At 42.3% G+C, this 19,373-nt stretch overlaps 1 protein-coding gene across 3 annotated transcripts in view; it reads right to left on the reverse strand.

Moving 5' to 3' along the window:
• Nucleotides 1–802: 802 nt before the first annotated feature.
• Nucleotides 803–19,373, reverse strand: part of LOC146969387 (RAS guanyl-releasing protein 2-like) — a 51,165-nt gene continuing 32,594 nt past the window's right edge. For 2 of the 3 annotated variants that reach the window (XM_085806266.1, XM_085806265.1), the window contains exons 14-17: nucleotides 11,343–11,379; nucleotides 7,668–7,826; nucleotides 4,927–4,989; nucleotides 803–2,433 (exon numbers count right to left, since the gene is read on the reverse strand). In XM_085806266.1, coding sequence (XP_085662392.1) covers nucleotides 4,931–4,989; nucleotides 7,668–7,826; nucleotides 11,343–11,379 — 255 coding nt within the window. In that variant the 3' untranslated portion in view covers nucleotides 803–2,433; nucleotides 4,927–4,930. The remainder of the gene's footprint in view (nucleotides 2,434–4,926; nucleotides 4,990–7,667; nucleotides 7,827–11,342; nucleotides 11,380–19,373) is intronic. The other variant, XM_085806267.1, reaches the window with a different exon arrangement.

The raw sequence follows: 19,373 nt of genomic DNA on the forward strand, positions 1-19,373 counted from the left end.
AGTGTATAAATGAATATATATAGTGTCTAAATGAAAAATATGCCACAACTTTTAATCAGCTTCAGTGGTTTTCAAACTATTTCACCACAATGTTAAACCACTGACCGCCATCTGATAATATTTTGGTTCTCCATTAAGATTTGTAATTTTAGATGTTGTAGTACAGAACGTGTATGATACCCATGACCACAGTACACCTATATCCTCTTGCTGTGTTACTTATGGATGGAAATATACAGTATAGCAGAAAAAATGATTTATCTCTTTCAGGGATGTAAAGCACCTTGAGTGGTCGATCAGAAAGGCTCCTCAGCACAGCCCATTTACCACTTCACACCTGTCAGTGTCGGCCCCTTTGTTCTGCGGTGTATTCAAGTGAACGACTCTTGAGGTTTGCTTCCAATGCAAGGACACATTCAGGCCGTAGTACAACAGTTACATTATCGCTGTTGTTAAGTGAGTCTTATCTCCAAAATGTCACCTTTACAGGAAGTGAGCGACACGGCTTTGATTGTGGTGGCCGTAATTTGCAGGGGCTTTTTCCGAGTCATTTCTTTTTATGTTAATTCTTCAAGTTAAAACAAGACATTTTCTGAGGTTTCACCAGAGATTACCTCTATGAATAGTAATGGATATGAAATTTTAACTTATTTTAGATCAAAGCAGCTGAAAAACATCCATGTGATTCATTAGAGTAAAAAAGAAAAAGTACCTAATTCCCATTTCACAAAGACAAGACAAAACTTAGTTTTTTTCAGTAACATTAGTATTATTAGTCACAGAAATCCTTAACCAGAGCACATATCAGAAAGATGCATTTAATACTGAGGAATCATCCAGAAACCACAACAAGTAGCGTGACATCAGTCTGAACGATTCATATACAGAAGAGCAACAAACATCTTTAGTCAGGCAAGGGAATGAAACAGAAGGACCGGCAGCTATTTAGCTATTTACAGAAAAATAAATACCAGCAACGTGATGAGTCTCAGTCGATGACAATCCAGCAGTTAACAATATGGCACTCGAAGTCTGAATTCATCTCCACACAGGCACAAAGACACAGAAACATTTCCTCGGCCTGGAATTTCAAGACTTCATGTTGCCTAAATAAATGATAACTTGGCATGCTACTTTAAAAAAGAAGAAGAAATCCTCATTCTGGCCAGAGAATAGAGCTGTGAAGAGAGAAGCATGCAGGATAGAAGCAGCAGAATACAACTTGCATCAAAAGAGATTCTCAGGAAAATGTTTTTTTTTTTTTTTTTTAAGATGCTGCTGTCAAATGAAAAGCCTCATTACACCACTCTTTTTTTTGGTATTATTCTTTTGATTATTGTGTTTCAAGTGACAGTGTAAGAACATCAAAAGCTAATAGAGGGATCATCGGGAAGTTATCCAGCTCCCTGCTCTCTGCTGTCAATGCACGGCGTCTATTGGAAGAGACGGGCTTCTTCATCTGACAGCAGCTGCTTCTGCTACATTCACAGCACTGTGAGAGGATAGATGGTCTATCAGTGCACTGGTATACCAGACATAACAGTACTGTATACTGAAAACATCACGACGGCAACGGCTAGAGGACAGTTACTGATATCCAGGAAAAAACATGACAGAAAATAGAACATTGATCAGAGTTCACTCTAATTATAACTGTCCACACGGTCATCGCAGCTGTTTTCTCTTTTGTTTGGAGAAGCGGTTTTTGCCTTTTGTCGCTCCAGACGGGCACCGCAGATCCACAATACTTTATCTGACACTTGAAAATTGGCCTATTGAAACGTATTTCAAAGCAAGATGATAAACAATAAAAAGCAGGGATTCTCAGATAAAAGGAGACAGTAGCTTAGTCTGGATGGCAGGTTTTACATTCTTGGAAATAACAGCACCTCTATTATGTTTTTTTTTTTTTTAAATCTTTAAAGGAAAACCTAGACAATCGTTCCAATCTGCAGCAAAATGTGCTCAAATTATAAACTCCACTGACTTTTAGCATTCCACCAAGAAAATACAATTTTGTGGATTTTTTTTTGTTGTTTTTTTGTCTTTTTTGTTTAGAATATATAGTATAACACTTGGCCGACATCAATCAATCAATCAATCAAAATGTAGAGATTTGACATATAAATCATACAAAGAACATTCCATTCACATTGGTCATCAACATTCATGTGTGGAGAGGAGTTGCTGTTGCAGTGTGCGTCCACCGTGTGGCAGCGCGTCGACATCCTGGCATGTGTTCTCAGTGCAATGTCTCCTCGGTGTGTGGAGGTGCTGTAAAAACTGACATACTTGTAGCACATTCTGGCTCCTGACAGTCGCTCGTTTTGGCTTCTTGCACGCACACGCACACACACCGACTGTAGGAGGGATTCTAAAATAGCGAGCTGGAGACTGGCCTGTGCATCCGCACCGCACTTCAGTTCAAGGCTCCTGCAAAAGATTGTCACACAATCAGTGATGCAGCTTGTGTAAAAAAAAAGGTGAACACACAATTCTCCCTGCAAGGCTGAGTCACAAACTGGGTGAAGCAGGTTCAAATGGCTTGAGGTAATAATTAGTTTCTTATGGAGGCGGCCTGTTGCAAAATAAGGTTCATGTTGCCCGACCTAATATCATTTGCGTTTAATCAAATCACCACAAACTAACAACTTGTTTTTGCTCCAGGCTCCACTAGCGGGTAGTTTGGCTGGTATTTTGTTCACCTTATGAGTCTGTGTGTGTGTGTTTGTGAGTCATCAAGGCAGAATGTGTTCAAGGAGACACCTGCTGTTGAGGAAACCGCCACAGAGGTGTTTTTCATGTTTCCATGGACAAGCTTTGCAACCCTGAAGGATGCAGTCACAGAACTTCACAGATGTGTTGATGACGACGGGATGAAGGGTCAGTTCAAAGATGGACTGAGCACTGCAGCCATGTCATGATGTAATAACTGCTGTTGTATAGTTGTTTAGTTAGACTGAACAGCCTGCACTTCTATGCAACCTGCGCTGAGGGGATGTACACTTTGCTTTGCCTTAACAAGCCAAAAATGTTGGTGACATCACATAATTTCCAATGCAGTGATCACTTTCTATCACTATCACTCATCTATATTAATATTAAAGGAGCTGTATCTAAGAAATGTACAGCAAGTAATCATAAAATCACTCAATAGACTAGGCTCCCACAGAGTCGGGCGTAGCCTACTGTGCGTGTACGGCGCGCCTCGAATACTTGCAGACGTCAACTTTGTGGGGGCCAAATTTGAAATACTAATCTAACTGAAAACAATAGTACAGTCAGAATATTCACATTTAAACATTTTATTTGCAGCCTGCAAATCATGTTTATGTTTTGATTTTGTGTTTTGGCCTGTTGCGCCATCTACCGCCCTCTCCCAGTCACAGAGTCTGTGGCATTTTGGCCTCCGGGTTGCCAGTTATGTTAGCACTGAGCTGCAGCTACGGCTGGGAGATAAAATTACCTCCAGTTCAGATTGCGACAACATTTTTGATCTATTTCTAATAACAGCTATTATGGTCATATTTCCTTGATATCACACAGGAATAAGCTGCTTTTCAGCCTGCTTTTCTGCTGTCTGATACACTGCCTCCTGTCCTGAGCAGAGAGCCTAGTTAGTTGGAGCTGCAGCAGCTAAAGCTAAAGGGATGGCTTACAAAGTGAAAGTTGGAAAAGAGGGAGGAAATGTGGGGAAATGGAGCCGATGGTAAATAAAGTGATGGTGAATGTGTGGACAGTGGAGCCTTCTCTCCTCACAGTCAGAGTAAAAAGCTAAATATTCATCAACAACCTGTTTAACCTACAGAAACACAAACACATAGGAGATAATACTATGACAAGATGTACTGCTGCTTCATCCCTCTGACTGCAGGTAGTAACTAATGCTGTCTAACATGTTTTAGAGAGGCATGATCATCTTTACTTTGAGACTGTGAGCCTCGCTCTGCTCTCAGCCACAAAACTGGAGCAGAGCAGAGGTTAGTGTGTGGTTATCTGGCAACCTTGCTGCAGTGTTTTGAATTTTACTGCAGCAACAGTTTGGGCCACAGTCTTACATACAGCTCCTTTAAAGAAAGTGTTTGGTATTTATTCTGGAAAGAGGCTGAAGTAGTTACTCTAATTATATTCCAAGTCCAGAGTCATGTTATTTATAAGATATAAATTCCTGATTCTGAACAACTAATCCTAATTATAACATGATTACAAGTAACTGCAGATTACACTGATCAGGCCTAACATCATGACCACCTGTTCAATATTGTGTTGGTCCCTTTTGCTGCCAAATACACAACAAACTATGTTGCACAGAACCAGCGTGACCTTCTTCATCAGTCTGGGCAACAGTGGCTGGTCTGTTGGATGGGAGCACATGGGCCAGCCTTCTCTCCCCACGTGTATCAATGAACCTTGGCCCTAACCCATGACCCTGTGGCTTGATCAGTGTATATGTTAAGTGATGCCAAGTGTACATCTTCTAAAATCAGCTGTTTAAAGGTCCAGTGTGAAAAAAAACAATTGAAATGTGCTCTCTGGTTGGCTGGATTTTCCGTTTGGGCTGCCGTACAAACATGGTGGTGCAATATGGCGATACTCTCTAAAGCAAGACCCTTGCTATTTGTAGATAACAGAATAATTATATACAAGAACCAAACAAATTTTATTTTAGAGTGATTACACACTTATACAAATATATTCATGGGTAGTATATTCAGATTTTGCCATTAAACCTTGACAATTATTACACACTAGACCTTTAATTAGCCATAAGTCATGCAGTGTAATGAAAAGGATGGGAGTTAGTGATGATAAAAATACACTATATCATCCACAGTTTGCAATATTATTACAGTACAGTAAGAGTCACATCTTTGTAGGACATCAGGAGGCATTCTGGGTAATTCAGAGAAATACAAACTTCCTCACCTGGTTATAGGTGGACGTCAAACACTCCCTCCTCCACTGTCTCTATGTCCTCTTCAGCAATTACTGATGGGAACAGAAAGGAAGGGGTGGGGGTGTGGGGGGTGAGAAACAGCTTTATCAAACAAATGGCAATGCAAAACACACAGTGCAGCTAATGAAATGCACGGCCTCCGTCTGTTTACCGCGCCAATTCATTTCATTTTGCGTGGAAGCTATTGTCTGATGGAGTCGGTTCGCACCGGTATGAGTCCAGAGACGCAGGTATAGCCGGGCTCTCCACTTCTGCTAATTCCTGATGAAAACACCGCATCTGTGAGTCACTGGCCTCGCTGAGAGCCGAGCCAATCACATTTCCATTGCAAATCATTCTCCATTGTTTGAGAATATCTTCCCGAATGTCAGCGCACCATATGCTCTGGGGGGGGTGAGACAGAAGCACCCTTCAAAAAGTGGAGGTGTTTTACTGGTGATGTGTGAGTGCTGCGAATTCCTCTGAGCTACACTCTTCAGAGAGGATGACTGCATTAGACAGAGGTGTGGGAAAGGAAGTGGTGTTTTTTTCTGTTGGTGTGTTTTTTTTGCTTATTTGAGGAAAGTGAGGCTGTTTCCTGTGCTACTGTTGCTGAAGTAACACCCAGACAACGGTATTCTACTCATCACTGGAATTATTTTGCGGTTTGGTTTTAAAAACGAAGCCTGTAACAAACAGAGGAGAGTTTAACACCTCATAACTAACACATTAATGATTATAGCTTCATTTTAATTGATCTAAGATTCTTTAATTGGCCCGATGATGCTTTAATTCTCCTCTTTATCACTGCAGCTCAGAATAACATGATCACATCTGTGAATAGAAACTGAAACCCAAACCATCTGTTGTTTTTGATGAGAACAAATATCCATTCCACACAGAGTCGTTATTATAAATGATGCTTTCATGCACTTATTTTCACTGTTATACAGATTTTCTACTCTGTCTTTCCTATTCTAATCATATTGTTTACATTTCACCTTGGTGAATGTCACTTCTGGATAATCAAATAGCAGGCATCACCGTTTCTTCTCACACTGACTAAATACCTTAACTCACAGCTCTCTTTCTAACTGCCTTTGCACCTCACACCCTCGCTGTAGTAGAACAGGCTTGTAGTCAAGGTCTCACTCCTTTGTGTAGAAGGGAATGTGAAGTATGATGTCGTTCAATCAAAATCTAAGAATGACTTCCAATATATCCAATAAGGTTAAACACAGGTCGTCAGGTGCTGGTTGGCAGCAGGAGAATATGAAATAAAATGAACAATGAGCAACCACCACACACTGTTAGGACTCTGGGATTTATTTTTGACGAAAGTGTAGCGTCATCAGGTTATCCTCAGGTATTCCTGGGTGTGTTTAAAAGTCTTTTGGTCACATCAGAGCGATAGATATATATAATATAATGTTATATCTATCGCTCTGGGTCACATGACCCATCATAGTCACATTTTTACATCTCAGCATTCAAATCATGGACATTATAAGATCAATATTAACCATTGCAGAGTTGCACAAATGTATCTCACTGTAGTAATCAAGTTTAAAACAACATAATTTCTGAATCTCATACGTTAATATGAATAATGAATACAATTGATGGCTCCAAACGCACCACAAACCTGTAGTGTGTTTGTGGTGGGTTTCAAGCCATCAACTCTATTTTATTCTATTCTATTCTCTTCTATATTGTAAGGTTATTACTTCTATCTATTTTGTGTGGTACTATATTATTCATATTAAGGTACAGTATGAGATTCAGAAATTATGTTGTTTTAAAGTTTATTGCTACAGTGAGATACATTTGTGCGCAAGTGTGCATACTGTGCAATTCATTCATAATTGAAAATCTTATAATGTCCATGATTTGAATGCCGGCATGTTAAAAAGGGACTATGATGGGTCATGTGACCAAAAGACTTTTAAACACACCCTGGAACTGCATTGTTCGCCACAAATTAATCACAGTAGTCCTAAAAGTGTGCAGTGGTTGCCTATTTTTCATTATTCAAATGAGATTGTTTGTATTTTCAGTGCAGCAGCAATGTTTAAGCTTAAAGGGATAGTTCAACATTTGGCAAATTCGCCTAGTGCCATAATTCCATAATAGTCATAGTAGAAGGTTCATTACCTTTAATTATCTGTGCATGTTGTTTTGAGATGTGCGGGGCAGAGACGCAAGCTGCTCAGTGAACACAGTGGAGGTGAATGGTACAGGCCCCCTGTCCCTTTAAAAATCATCAAATACACAATCCAACAACTCCAAAACACTCTTGGACAAGTTTTGACCTGTACATTCACCACGCTATGAAATAATCATGTATAATTACAACACATGACGCAAATACTCGGGACTACTTGCGTTTTTGAAATCACTCCGCCCAGCAGCCGTGTCTGGAATGTAATTCCGGCTACGCATTTGCCTTGAAAACAACTCATAATGTTCCATTATTATTTCATAGTGTGGTGAATGTGCAGATCACAACTTCTCCACGGGAGCGTTTTGGAGTTGTTGGATTGTGTATTTGATGAGTTTGATGAGGGACAGCGGACCTGTACTGTTCAGCTCCATTGTGTTCACTGAGCAGCTCACGTCTCTGTACCGATAAATACTGGTAATGAATTATAGGGGGGAATATAGGGATTATGGCAATAAGTGAATTTCCCAAAATGTTGAAATATCCCTTTAAGAACCAAAGGCCCCTCACCTGTGTTCTGCAGACTGGGTGGAGTGTTTGCAGGTGGGGGGAAGCTGTAGGACCTGGCCTGCAGAGTGGGCGGGGTCTCGTGGCTGATGCTCTTGGTCCTCTTCCGGCACTCGACGGCCAGGCGGCTGCGGCAGGCCTTGTGGCAGTTGACCCCGCAGGCTGCTCCCACGGCGTCCATGTGGACGGAGAGGGACGGCGGCAGGGACAGGTTCCGGGTCAGGAGGAGAGGGCGGCGGGGTCGTCGGAGGGGAGGGAGGGAGAGTCGCCGAGAGAGGAGGCGAGAGGAGAAGAAGGGAGGGAAGGGCCGAGGAGAGGGGGGGGAGGGGGGAGACAGAGGGACAGGGTCAGGCACGGGGATGGGCGCCAACAGAAACATCGGAGAGAACGGAAGAGCGAGCGGCGACGGGATCGTGCATCTACACGGCATGCACACACACGAACACTGGCACACACACACGGTGAGGCCGACTGTGCCCGACATCAGCTCTGTGAGCGAGGGGGGGTCTAATGAGGAGAGGGGCCACGGGTCATCCAGTGAGAAAACACATGAGTCAAACAACCTCACATTCACACAGCTTGTTAAAGTTGCCACAGTAACAAAGACATCACTTTTCCTTGACACCACTTGAAAGGAAAGCTCAGATTTCACAAAGGTTTGACTCTTCTAACTGAGGTGGAGGCTAATTAAACTTTCATCACCACCTGCTGAAAGTATAAAGAGCCATTTAAAAATACAAAATGATTTTTCCTCCTTCAAACAGGAAGTGTTTTACCCAGCTCCATTCATGACGAACTGTCTACCTTGAAATGCTGAGGCAGAGCCTTCTTTGTTCAGCTCCACTACGACTCTCTCTCTCTCTCTCTCTCTGTCCTCGCTGTGGCATTTAGTGCCGTGTTAGCCACGGAACACACCCATGGAATTTGGGGTGGAGGGAGAACGAGGGGGGGCTGATGTGACCGTTCAATTACACAGGAAGCTCAGGGCCAGTAAGTGGGTTAGTTAGTGAGCACCAGAGCATCAGGGAGACATGGGCGCTCCAGAGAGTGGTATTCATATTTAATGGACAATTATGGAAGTTATGAAAGTGAGATTGATCATCTCTTCTTGTGTGTACATGTGTTTACACCACTGATGGGCAGAGCCGTTGTATAGGGGAGAAAGGTGATGATAACTCTAGGGGCCGAGCATCCAGTAGGGCCCACAAAAAACCCAATATGACTGAATTATTCTGCTTAGACCCTGACTAATACTCATAGTAATGCTGAATTAGCATCAAAACAAAGTAGGCTAAATACAAAATGATAATACATACGTAGTCTAAGAAAAAAAGTGGAAAAGTCAGGGGCCTACTTTAGTATTCTTTCAGGGGGCCCAGAATTCCTAGCAACGGCCCTGCTGATGGGAATAACGGCATTACTAACGGCACTACTTTTTTCAGTATCGAGTAATCAACAAAGTTACTGTTTCCCCTGTTATAACAAAGTTACCGTTACTGACAATAAAATGTGCCGTTACTTGACTGAAGTCCTGTCACAAAATAATAGGCCCTGTTAAAGTGTACATTATATAGCCTACACTTTTTTTTTCAGTCCATCAACTAGTCGAAAAAAAGCAAACTAATCAACCCACTCAGTATTCCTCCGCACAGGCAGGCTCCACAATAATACTGAGTGAGTTGGTTAGTTCCAGATAAACAGGAGGGTTATGGTTATGGTTAGGTGGTTATGGGGACGAGTCCAAGTAATTTGACATATTTGAGCATTTTATAAAAAATAACATAATAGTTTCTTTTCCTGGTATTAAGTTACTTTTATAATGTAGTAATCGAGTTACTAATTCAGTTACTCTTTGGGGAAAATAACTAGTAACTAGTAAACTTTTTAAAAGTAACGTGCCCAACACTGTTTTACACAATACCAGTCATCTACAACACAGTGCCCCGCCCCAGGGTGTGACAGCACTACATTAAACCCATAAAAAAAAAAAACTCTAAGATGCCTCTCACATTTAAGTCTGAATACTGTATCTGAAGTCAAGCCACACACACACACACACACACTCAACAGGGGTGATTCATTTCAATTATGTCCGTGGCGCTCTGTGGTAGCCTGCGCTCCCTGAGCAGCTAACAATGGTGATGGGGATGAATGGCTGTGGGGCTCTTTCATTGACTTCCTCTGGACTCATTAATGCACTGGAACACTCACACACTCCCAGTCCGACACTCCTCAGAGTGAAGAAAAGATGGGACACTGTGGGGGGTTTTTGCGGGCAAGAGTCTAGTTTTGTACGTACACAAGGCCTAAGTGTGTTTGTTCACCTCCTCTTTCTCTCTTGACGGCAACAATCATGTGGCTGCGCTTGTCTTTTATTAACAGAATTACCTTTGTGCACGACGCTTAAATTACATTTTAGCCTTCTCTTCGACACTTTGAACAGGATGTGTCAAGCTAATTAAGAAATTAGTGATCAGAGAGGCGTTTTTACTTCTAACACAAGACGCAGGGTGCTGTGAACGCAACACACACCGCAGGACCTCAAAGGCCCAAAGGAGCATTAATTACTCTAGTTGCTATGCAACTCCAATGTTTGATGATAACTTGCAAGCTTTTTAATAAGCATTAGCGTTTAGCTAACCTAGGATGAACCTGAGGAAGCAGTTAATAGAGAGAATAGGAATGGGTTGGTAATTGAAATGCTTGTTTTTCATAAAAAGAATGAGGAGAAGGTGAATATATTACATCCTCTGATTCCTCATGTTAGTCCTGTTTCTGGCTGCGAGACACTCAAAGGTCAAGGTGCCAGATCTGACGCCACAAACTACAAACTTTGTGTAATCAATCACTTCTTCTAAGACTTCCACCAGATGGAAACTTGCATGAGTTGCACTTTTGGCAGGGCTTTCAAAGTTGTAGCTTGACATCTGGATGGGAACATATGTAGTGCAAATGAGTCTGAGTGCTGAGTGTCTTGCGGATCATCACTACTTCGTTTCCAGCATCAGCACAAACCGCCGGCGGCCACGTCCAGGGAGGAGGAAGGAGGAAGCTGCTTTAAGTGTGTGTTTTTGAAGATAATGGCCATGAGGATGAGAGGGTGGGAGGGGCTGGACGGCTCGCTTGTGTGTGTGAGCGTGTGTGTGCAAATGCGAAATGAACCAGCTTCCTCAAACACAGCTCTACCTTAAAGGACAAATAATTGTGTATTGTGGTCCCAGCTGCTAGTGAAAAGATTGTGTGTGGACATAATTGTTTCTGTGTCAATGACGTTTACAAAGCATTTCAAACTCTGTAGATGTTTAACTGCAGGGTGTGTGTGATGGCTTTGAATCCATTGTAACACAAAAAAATACTTTTTTTTTGAGGATTCATCTATGGAGGACCAGGGAAAGTAATAAAGCATTATCTTAATTTCATGTTTTAATAGAGATTGAAAAACTATTGCATTTATAAATGGTTTATCTAATGAGCTGTGTTTGTCAATCCATTTTTAGATCTAAAGTTTTTCCTGATGGATTAATAGGTCATGTGTAAGTTGTTTAATGGCTCAATAAAATATGAAATTAGGGAAAAGCTTTGTTACTTTTCCTGTGACCTCCCTGGTCCTCCATACACATCTGGGTGGAACACGCACATCTGTGTTGCAGGTGTAGAACATGGGAATTGCTCTCTTACCTTTACACTTGTAGCCTTGTTTGTAGAAGCCCCAGATCTAAAAAAAATAAATAAAAAGACAGAGACAGAGAAGGGACATGTGGGGTTGTGTTAATTAAGATAAGTTTTTCTGTTTCCACTTGGGCAAGAAAGATGTTGAAACAACCAAGGTGATGCAATAATTACAGCAACAGTCAGATGACAAGGGGGGGAGAAGTTGCTGGATCTGGATCACAGGTTTACAAAAGGTCATCATAGAAAAATTCAAAATATTTCACTGTAGAATTACATGAGTCTTAAGTTATATTGTCTGTAATGCTTTAACGCTTCCTTTGTCTTTGTTTTGCTTCACCATGTTAAAAAAGGGAAGTGAAAAAAAAAAAAACAGCAGATAAAAATCAATATAGCTCATAAAAACGCATTACGCAAAATGGAAATGGAAGTACTTGGTATGCAACGATAAAAAGAAAAAACGTGATTATTAAATGAAAAATATATCAGTGTTTTATTTGAAATGACAAATTTGAGTGCTTTACTTTTTTTGTAAAGGTGGCAACAGGGTGCAGTACTACCCTTACAACTTTTCTATAACTCTTCTGAAGACATTAATTAGATTGTATTCCTCTTGACTCTTTCATACTTTATATCCATGGTACAACAATTAATACTTCCCAGACATCTATTAGTCTCTGTTCATTTCACTACATTGTGAACATTAGAGACATTTAACATCTTGCCGCTTCCATTAATTGTCTGTGGGTGAAAACTAATCAACAACATAATGAAAATGCACGCTCGTATAGGAAGTCTGCATCATTTTTACTGTTGGCTCCCCGAATACAACTTTTAAATAACAAAACACAAGTGTGCGTAAATGACTCTTTAACTGTCTAACAGTATGAGCCCCTAAGCTGTGGTGAAATGAAATGTATAATGAAATATCGGGTAATTCTAAAAACCTATGCTTTGGGAAATGGCTGGCAGTAAAGTGGAAGCATACACACAACCAGCGGTTAATGGGCTAAAACATGTTAACGCACCCACGTAGTTCACATCTTGATGTACCCCACTGATGGGAGAGAGGTACAGGCAGGGCCGTTGCTAGGAATTCTGGGCCCTCTTAACTCATTGAGTGCTGCGCTCCTTTCCAAAGTTTTAGTCAAGTGTCCCGGCAATTTAGACCATTTTTGTCATTTTTGTAGAGCCACAGTGTATTCTATATTATTGCCACCAACACATACGTGCCTCTGTTCCTGAGAAAAGTCAAGCTAAACATGGCTGGGTTTCACCAAAATCCCTGCTTTTTTACTAGAAAAGGAGATAGAGCGTCTTTTATGAAAGCTGCTCTGTTTGTGTCTGTCGCTCTTCTGACACTCGCATTTCTGGATCAAAGGGCTCGTATAAGATAAATATACACAACAATTGTTGTTCTATTCACAAAACCACCATCGGGGGCGGGGGGGGGCGCCACTAAACAACAATAACACAGACGCACTGTGCCGTGTCACCGTGGAACGTGATGGTCTCTCGGCCACAGCGGCTCCGGAACACCGGTCCCAACGGTGGTCGCGGTCCTTCTGTGGTACGGGTCGGTGGTGCCGGTCTGCTTTGGCCCAGAGACCATCACATTTTACCGCGGGAGGACTTTGGGGAGGACACGGTGTTGCTCCAGATGAAGACCGGGCGGGACAGTCGGCTGAGAGCTTCCTGTTTCTGCTCCGAGCTGCTGGAGCCTCGCGGGTGAGAGCGGAGCAGCTGCTGCATCCACATGCAGAACTCCGTTTGTAAAAGCCCAGTTATGATAAAAACTTCCAGATCATGAGCTGTCATGAGTTTCTGATTGTCATCTATTTCAGTTCTGCTAGTCGTAGACTCCCCAAATTTACACATAAAGGTGTGTTAAAGTGTCTAGTTTCATATTTTTTTAAAAAAGCAAAAAACGAGAAATCTCGTTTTTGGCACTCAACGCATGGGAACGAAAAACAAGAAATTACGTGGTTGGCACTCAATGAGTTAAAGAATACTAAAGTGGGCCCCTGCCCCCTACCTTTTCCAGTTTTTTTTCTTAGACTATGTATTGTCATTTTTTATTTAGCCTACTTTGTTTTGATGCTAATGCAACATTAGTATGGGCGCATGACGTCTGTCCGACTACCCATTTCTCCGACCACCCATTTCTCCGACTCCGACCATACATTTCTTTATTTTTGCATCATCAGTCCGACCTCCCACTTCTCCGACTTAAGTAGCCCTAACCCTTAACCTTACCCTAAACCTAACCTCAACACTGTAGAATGGGTAGTCGGAGAAATGAGCCGTCGGACTTGTGGGCAGTCGGACTGACGTATGCTCCCCCATTAGTATGAGTATTAGTCAGGTTCTTATGCAGAATAAATCAGTCATACAAAGATTTGCCTACTGGGGTTTTTTATGGCCCCACTGGGCACTGGGCCCCTAGAGTTATCATCACCTTTCTCCCCTATACAACGGCCCTGGGTACAGGGAGAAGGAAGAAAAAGGCAAATGAAGAAAGGAGGGCAGAGAGATGTGGAGTAAGAGAAAGGAGGAGAGAGGGGAGGTTGGTGGGACAGAGGGGGCGGAGGGGGCCCGAGATCAAGCGGGACGCGGGGAGCACGAGGACAGTGGGGGAACAATGACATGAAAGAGCCGAGCTGGAGATCACACACAGCACTGGCACATCTGAGGAGGCACAAAATATCCTGACCTCTTTGCACAACACACACACACACACATAAACGTACATGCATGGATGCAAACACGCACACACATCCATAGAGGCGCATACATATATATACACAAACAATGACACACACACATAGACGCAGTGGGAAAGCGCGAGCGCAGTCAGAGGCTCTACAACAAAGAGAAGTTGCTTACGAGCAGAACATCTGAACACAACTCTCCTCACGGCTCTGCCTACACCGGCTGACCTTTACCGACTCAGTCGACTGGAGAACACAATGCACTACAAACAAGAGCCGCAAACACTGACTTGTTACTTTTCTTTTGACACGTTACTGCAGGCTTTTTAGAAAACAGCTACTTTTAGCTGCGCTGTGTGAGATGTGCTTTTATTTTTGGAGCCCTTTACTCTTTATGTGTTTACAAGCTGCGGAGTCGGGATGCTGCTGTTTGTGACTGAGCACCAGGCCGGCACATTAGATGTCAATTATTAAAAGCAAGTGTGTATTTTATCTCTGTTTAACAACTGTACTGGATGGTTTCGTTTTCTAATAGGAGACTTTGAATGAAAAGAAAACTTTTAAAGGTCCACTGTGTAAAATGGGGGGAAACCGTGATATCCAGCATTTCCAGCATTTCCAGCAGATTCTAGATTACAGCACGCACTCGCTCGCACTCATCCCTCCCACCGGCAAAGTGACGGTGGCCTCTGAGGACAAAAAAAACATTCAGGCTGCCGTACAAACATGACGGTGCAAGATGGCGACTCTCTCCAATATAAGACCCTTGCTATTATGTATGAATATGAATACTTATAAGGCTACGAAAACCAAATGAATTTCATTTGATATTAATTATACACTAATATAAAATACATTCATGGGTAGTACTGTATATTCAGATTTTGACAATAAACCTTGAGAATTATTACACATAGGACCTTTAATTGAGTTGAGGGTCAGGTTTTTTTTTTGAGTGCTGACCTTGTGTACTGTACTTGTGTTCCCTGTGCTGCTGCTGCTACAGTAAGTGTTTCTAAACCAACTGACTTCTGTGTTTTTCTACCACACATTACGTTCTGTTCCTGCCTCCCTGAGCTCAGGCAGGCAAATGGAGCCAGGAGAGTTTCTATTTGCAATTAGCTACTGTAAATTCACATCAACAGGAGGTGCCATATGGCACAGCTTGTATCCCAAATCTGGTGGCCCTTTGCTGCATTCCTGCCTGTCTCAAATCATATCAATTAAAGGCAAAAAGCCAAAAAATATACTTTATACGGAAAACCAGATAATGTTTGTTATTTTTGGAGACGTTGAAAATGAGGGGAGCACAGGCAAGTGTCCTCTTTATGCTGGTCTCAATGCAGGAAGGGCATCCAACATAAAAACCAATGCCAAATGAAGTCTATGGATATCGCCTCTTATCCAAGGGGCTTCATCAGTTCATATGCAACAAGTCTCACTAGTCTGTACTAGTTGGACAAAGACAGTGGAGTAACACCCAGGAAATATGTCAAGTTAAAATCACAAGACTCATGAATCCTACACCGGATCGGTCTAGGCCCAGGTTGCAGTGGTCACCAACCTTCTTAAACCCAAGATCCCTTACTTCAGCCCTGGTGACAGGCAAGATCTACCTTATAAACAACTGTCCAGATTGTACTTATAATTTAAGGAATTGTATCTTGCCTAGTTGTGATAGAATTACATCAAACACTTTGGTCCAGCTTTCAAATTGATGTCACTAAGAACTGCTGTAACTGTTAGGCCATCCCTGTCTTATTAATAATTTCACATCATTCTTAATAACTTCATTTCAGTGCATCACAAAAAATGGTAACACTTTATAATAAGTAGGCTACACACTATTAAGCATTAGTAAATGCAGAATTCTTCATTTATGACGCGTGAATACTCATTAGTATGTAGTTTATAAATACAGTTAGTGCTTAACAATGATGAGTAAAACATTTTTAACTGTACTTATAAACTACATACTAATGAGTATTGATGTTATAAATGATGAATTCAGTATTTAATGCTTGACTAATGCTTAATAGTGTGTACTTATTATAAAGTGTTACCCAAAAAATAAAGGCATGTGGCTTATTTCCCATGGGGAAATTATTTGTTAATAGTAAACAATAATAATTAAAAAAAAACACACTTGCAGTGAGCAGATCATACAAACTACCAGTATTAAGTGTTACGTTTATCAAGTGAAGCTTCATGCAAGTTACAGCATTTATTTCTAGTATTTCAGAAAGAACTGTAATGTGTGCTGACAAAATTCTCAGTCCGTGCAGCTGCAGCTGTGACGGCCACACTTTGCTCGGAGCAACCGGTGACAAGAACCCTCAATGTAACAACCACTCTCTGTGCAGCACTGATCCACTCTGTGCGGCTTCTCTTATCTGATTGGTTACTTTAATGCTCATTTTCTGGTATTTTCGATTGTGATCTACAGGTTGGCGACCACTGTACAGGATGCCGGTGGAAATTGGGCTACTCTTGGTCAAATAAGGAGAAGAGGAAGGCGTGTTTGTAGGGAGAGAGAGAAGAGGAAAAGTAAGAGAATCAGACTGAGAGTAAGGACTTTGAATGTTTGGGCTTATGACAGGAAAAGGTGGAGATGTAGTGAAAGAGGACATGAAGTGAGTCAGTGTGAGAGCAGAGAAGGCAGAGGATAGAGTTAGATGGAAGCAGATGATTCGCTGTGGCGATGCCTGAAGGGAACAGCCGAAAGGAAAATCCTGTGAACCTCAGGTCAGTAGATATTATCCATTACAAAGCCTTTTATTTCCCTCCAGTTTTGACCTCTAGGAGGCATAAAACACCCTGACGAGCTGCTAGAGTTAGATCAGAGACTGATGTGAATATTGATACCACAGGACTGGAAATATGGAGGCATAGCTCTGTGTTTGTTTCACCTCTGTTCCCACTAAAAAGTCTTATCTACAGCTCCCTAATTAACAAATTATATTACATTTCATTTTTTATTCGAGTCTTTGGTCCCCATCTGGTTGCCAGGAAACGAACAGGGGAAGTTTCCATGGAACCATCCACCAGCATGGGTGTACTGTTACTCCATAGTTACCCTTCGCTGCAATGAGCCGCATGACACAAACATGACTGAATGGATGATGATGCTGACTCGACCGATCAGAGTCTGTATCCAGTTATCGGCCTGATAACTTCAACGTGTCCACCTGGCGTGGACAGAGAAGGAGGAAAACTGTTGCTAAGAGAACGGACAGGTCCATCGTGTCTAGCTGAGGGCTACGAGGGCCGGAGACAGATTTGTTTGGACACGCCCCCCCTCCTCCTCTGCACTGCCAAAGTCTGCAGGCTGGCAGGATAAGGTCACCCACACATGTCCATGTCAGGTTCATTTACAGTGCGCTGGCTCGCACCCTAAATGCAAAAACAAAAATCTTTAAAGGGGACATATTATGGAAATATCACTTTTTGAAGGCTCTTTAACATATATTTGGGTGTTTGTCTTGCCTTCCAGCCCCCAAAATGTGAAAATTGACAAATGAAATCTGTAATTTATAGACTCCCTAGGTTAGGCAAAGAGACTCTTGCACACTTTCCTCTTACTTGCAATATTATTTGTTGTTAAAAGGCTAAAGTTTTGGTTGTTTAACCTTCTTCAGGGCGTCAACTCCCTAGGTTGAAATCCACATGGTTTTACAAGCTGTTCCCTCAGTTGTTTTCCAATGATGTAACTAGTTTTAGAATTTGCATAAAACCACCCCTATCTGGGACCAGTAGAAGGGGCGGGGCAAGTAGTGGTTCATTTGCATTTAAAGGGACAGGCACTGAAACCAGCCGTTCTGAACAGCTGTTTTGAATGGATGGAAAAGTGCTGTGATGTTGGATCCTTGAGGTATTTTGACCAAAGCATGTCACAGACATGTCTTTAAGACACCTGGGAACTATTTTAATTTGTGGAAAAGAGGCATGATATGTCTCCTTTAAAGGAATGTCCTCTGTGGAAGGAACATTTAAATGCTCTAATTGACTGTCTCAGTTAAGCTGCACCTTTGTCACTCCGGCAGTGAAAGAAATAATATGATTAGTATCGACTCACTCCTGAGTCCATGAGGCTAAACTGTCATAAACCCAAGGAGACTCGTGCATCACACTCTGCCGTCTCTCACATTAAAGTGTTCTGAGCCTCCAGCTAAACACTTTGCCCTATATCCTCCCGAGATGCAAAAAAAAAAAGAAACACACATACACACACTCTCTCTCCGCTTCTCCTCGCCGTGAACGTTCAGCAAAAAAACTCATTTGCGGGTCATTAATTAGGATAAAAGAGGTTATGAAGATCTGACTAGGAGACACTGGGAGGTGAGAGAAGTGTTTTGTCTGCCCGGGTTCGGCATGCGCAGCACGTTTGGAGGTGAAGTGCTGGAAAAAAAAGAGAAGAAAAGAAAAAAAACGGGGGCTGCTGCAGGATAATATTGTTTTTGCACAGGAGCCAAGAGGAAAGCAAGGCAAACAAGGAAGTGGCTGGTGTATCTACCTCTGCCACACACACATATTCAAAGGAAGAGGCATGCTGTCAGAGTCCTTATCTCTCCCTGCTCTCTATTCTGTGTTTCCCCTCATGACGGTTTGAAAATGCCCGAGCTTCCCCCTGGATAATGGATGTTTGTCTGCTGGAGTGTGTGTTAATCAGACCCTATACCTATAGCTAATATGACATACCCCTCTTGTGAGCATCGCAATCTCCCCTCTAGCTCGTATCAAGTATGGAGAAATGAATGGGATGTCGCCTCAGAGTCTCCGCTTCAACACGAGGGCCCTGTTCCTGCTCTCATTACGGCTCAGTGCTGACTCACTGTGTCTGAATAACACACAGCTCCTTGGGGAGGGGGGGTTTAAGGGCCAGAGGACACCCACACACACACACACACAAATAACACTGCAACAGAGGAGCGTTATCATCTCCCCCAATTACTTCCCTCCCATATTTCCCAGAATGCAACTTCAGCAGCGTGTGGCTGTAGCTCAAAGTAATTGGCATTGCCCTGACCTGACAGGAGGAACCTCCGGAGAGACCGAGACAAATAATGAAGTGCAGATAGCCTGTGTGCGGGTACACGGGGCTGTCTGAGCGCAGCCGACCTTTGACCCCTTGCCAAACTACGACACGTGCCTTCGATTGGGGATGGAGGATCGATGCGTTTGAAAACACAAAAGCAGACTAAAGAAAGATCAATATTGGTTCAGTCGGGTGAAGCGTTTATAAATCACACGGCCAATGCAGCAGCTGATAATCTGTAAGTATTGCCACTGTGTAATGTAAACTGGGTTGTGTAATTTTACTATCGACTGT

Source organism: Trachurus japonicus, chromosome 18 (genome assembly GCF_045865225.1).
Source record: "Trachurus japonicus isolate A0001 chromosome 18, Traja_1.0".
NCBI classification, from domain to species: Eukaryota; Metazoa; Chordata; class Actinopteri; order Carangiformes; family Carangidae; genus Trachurus; species Trachurus japonicus.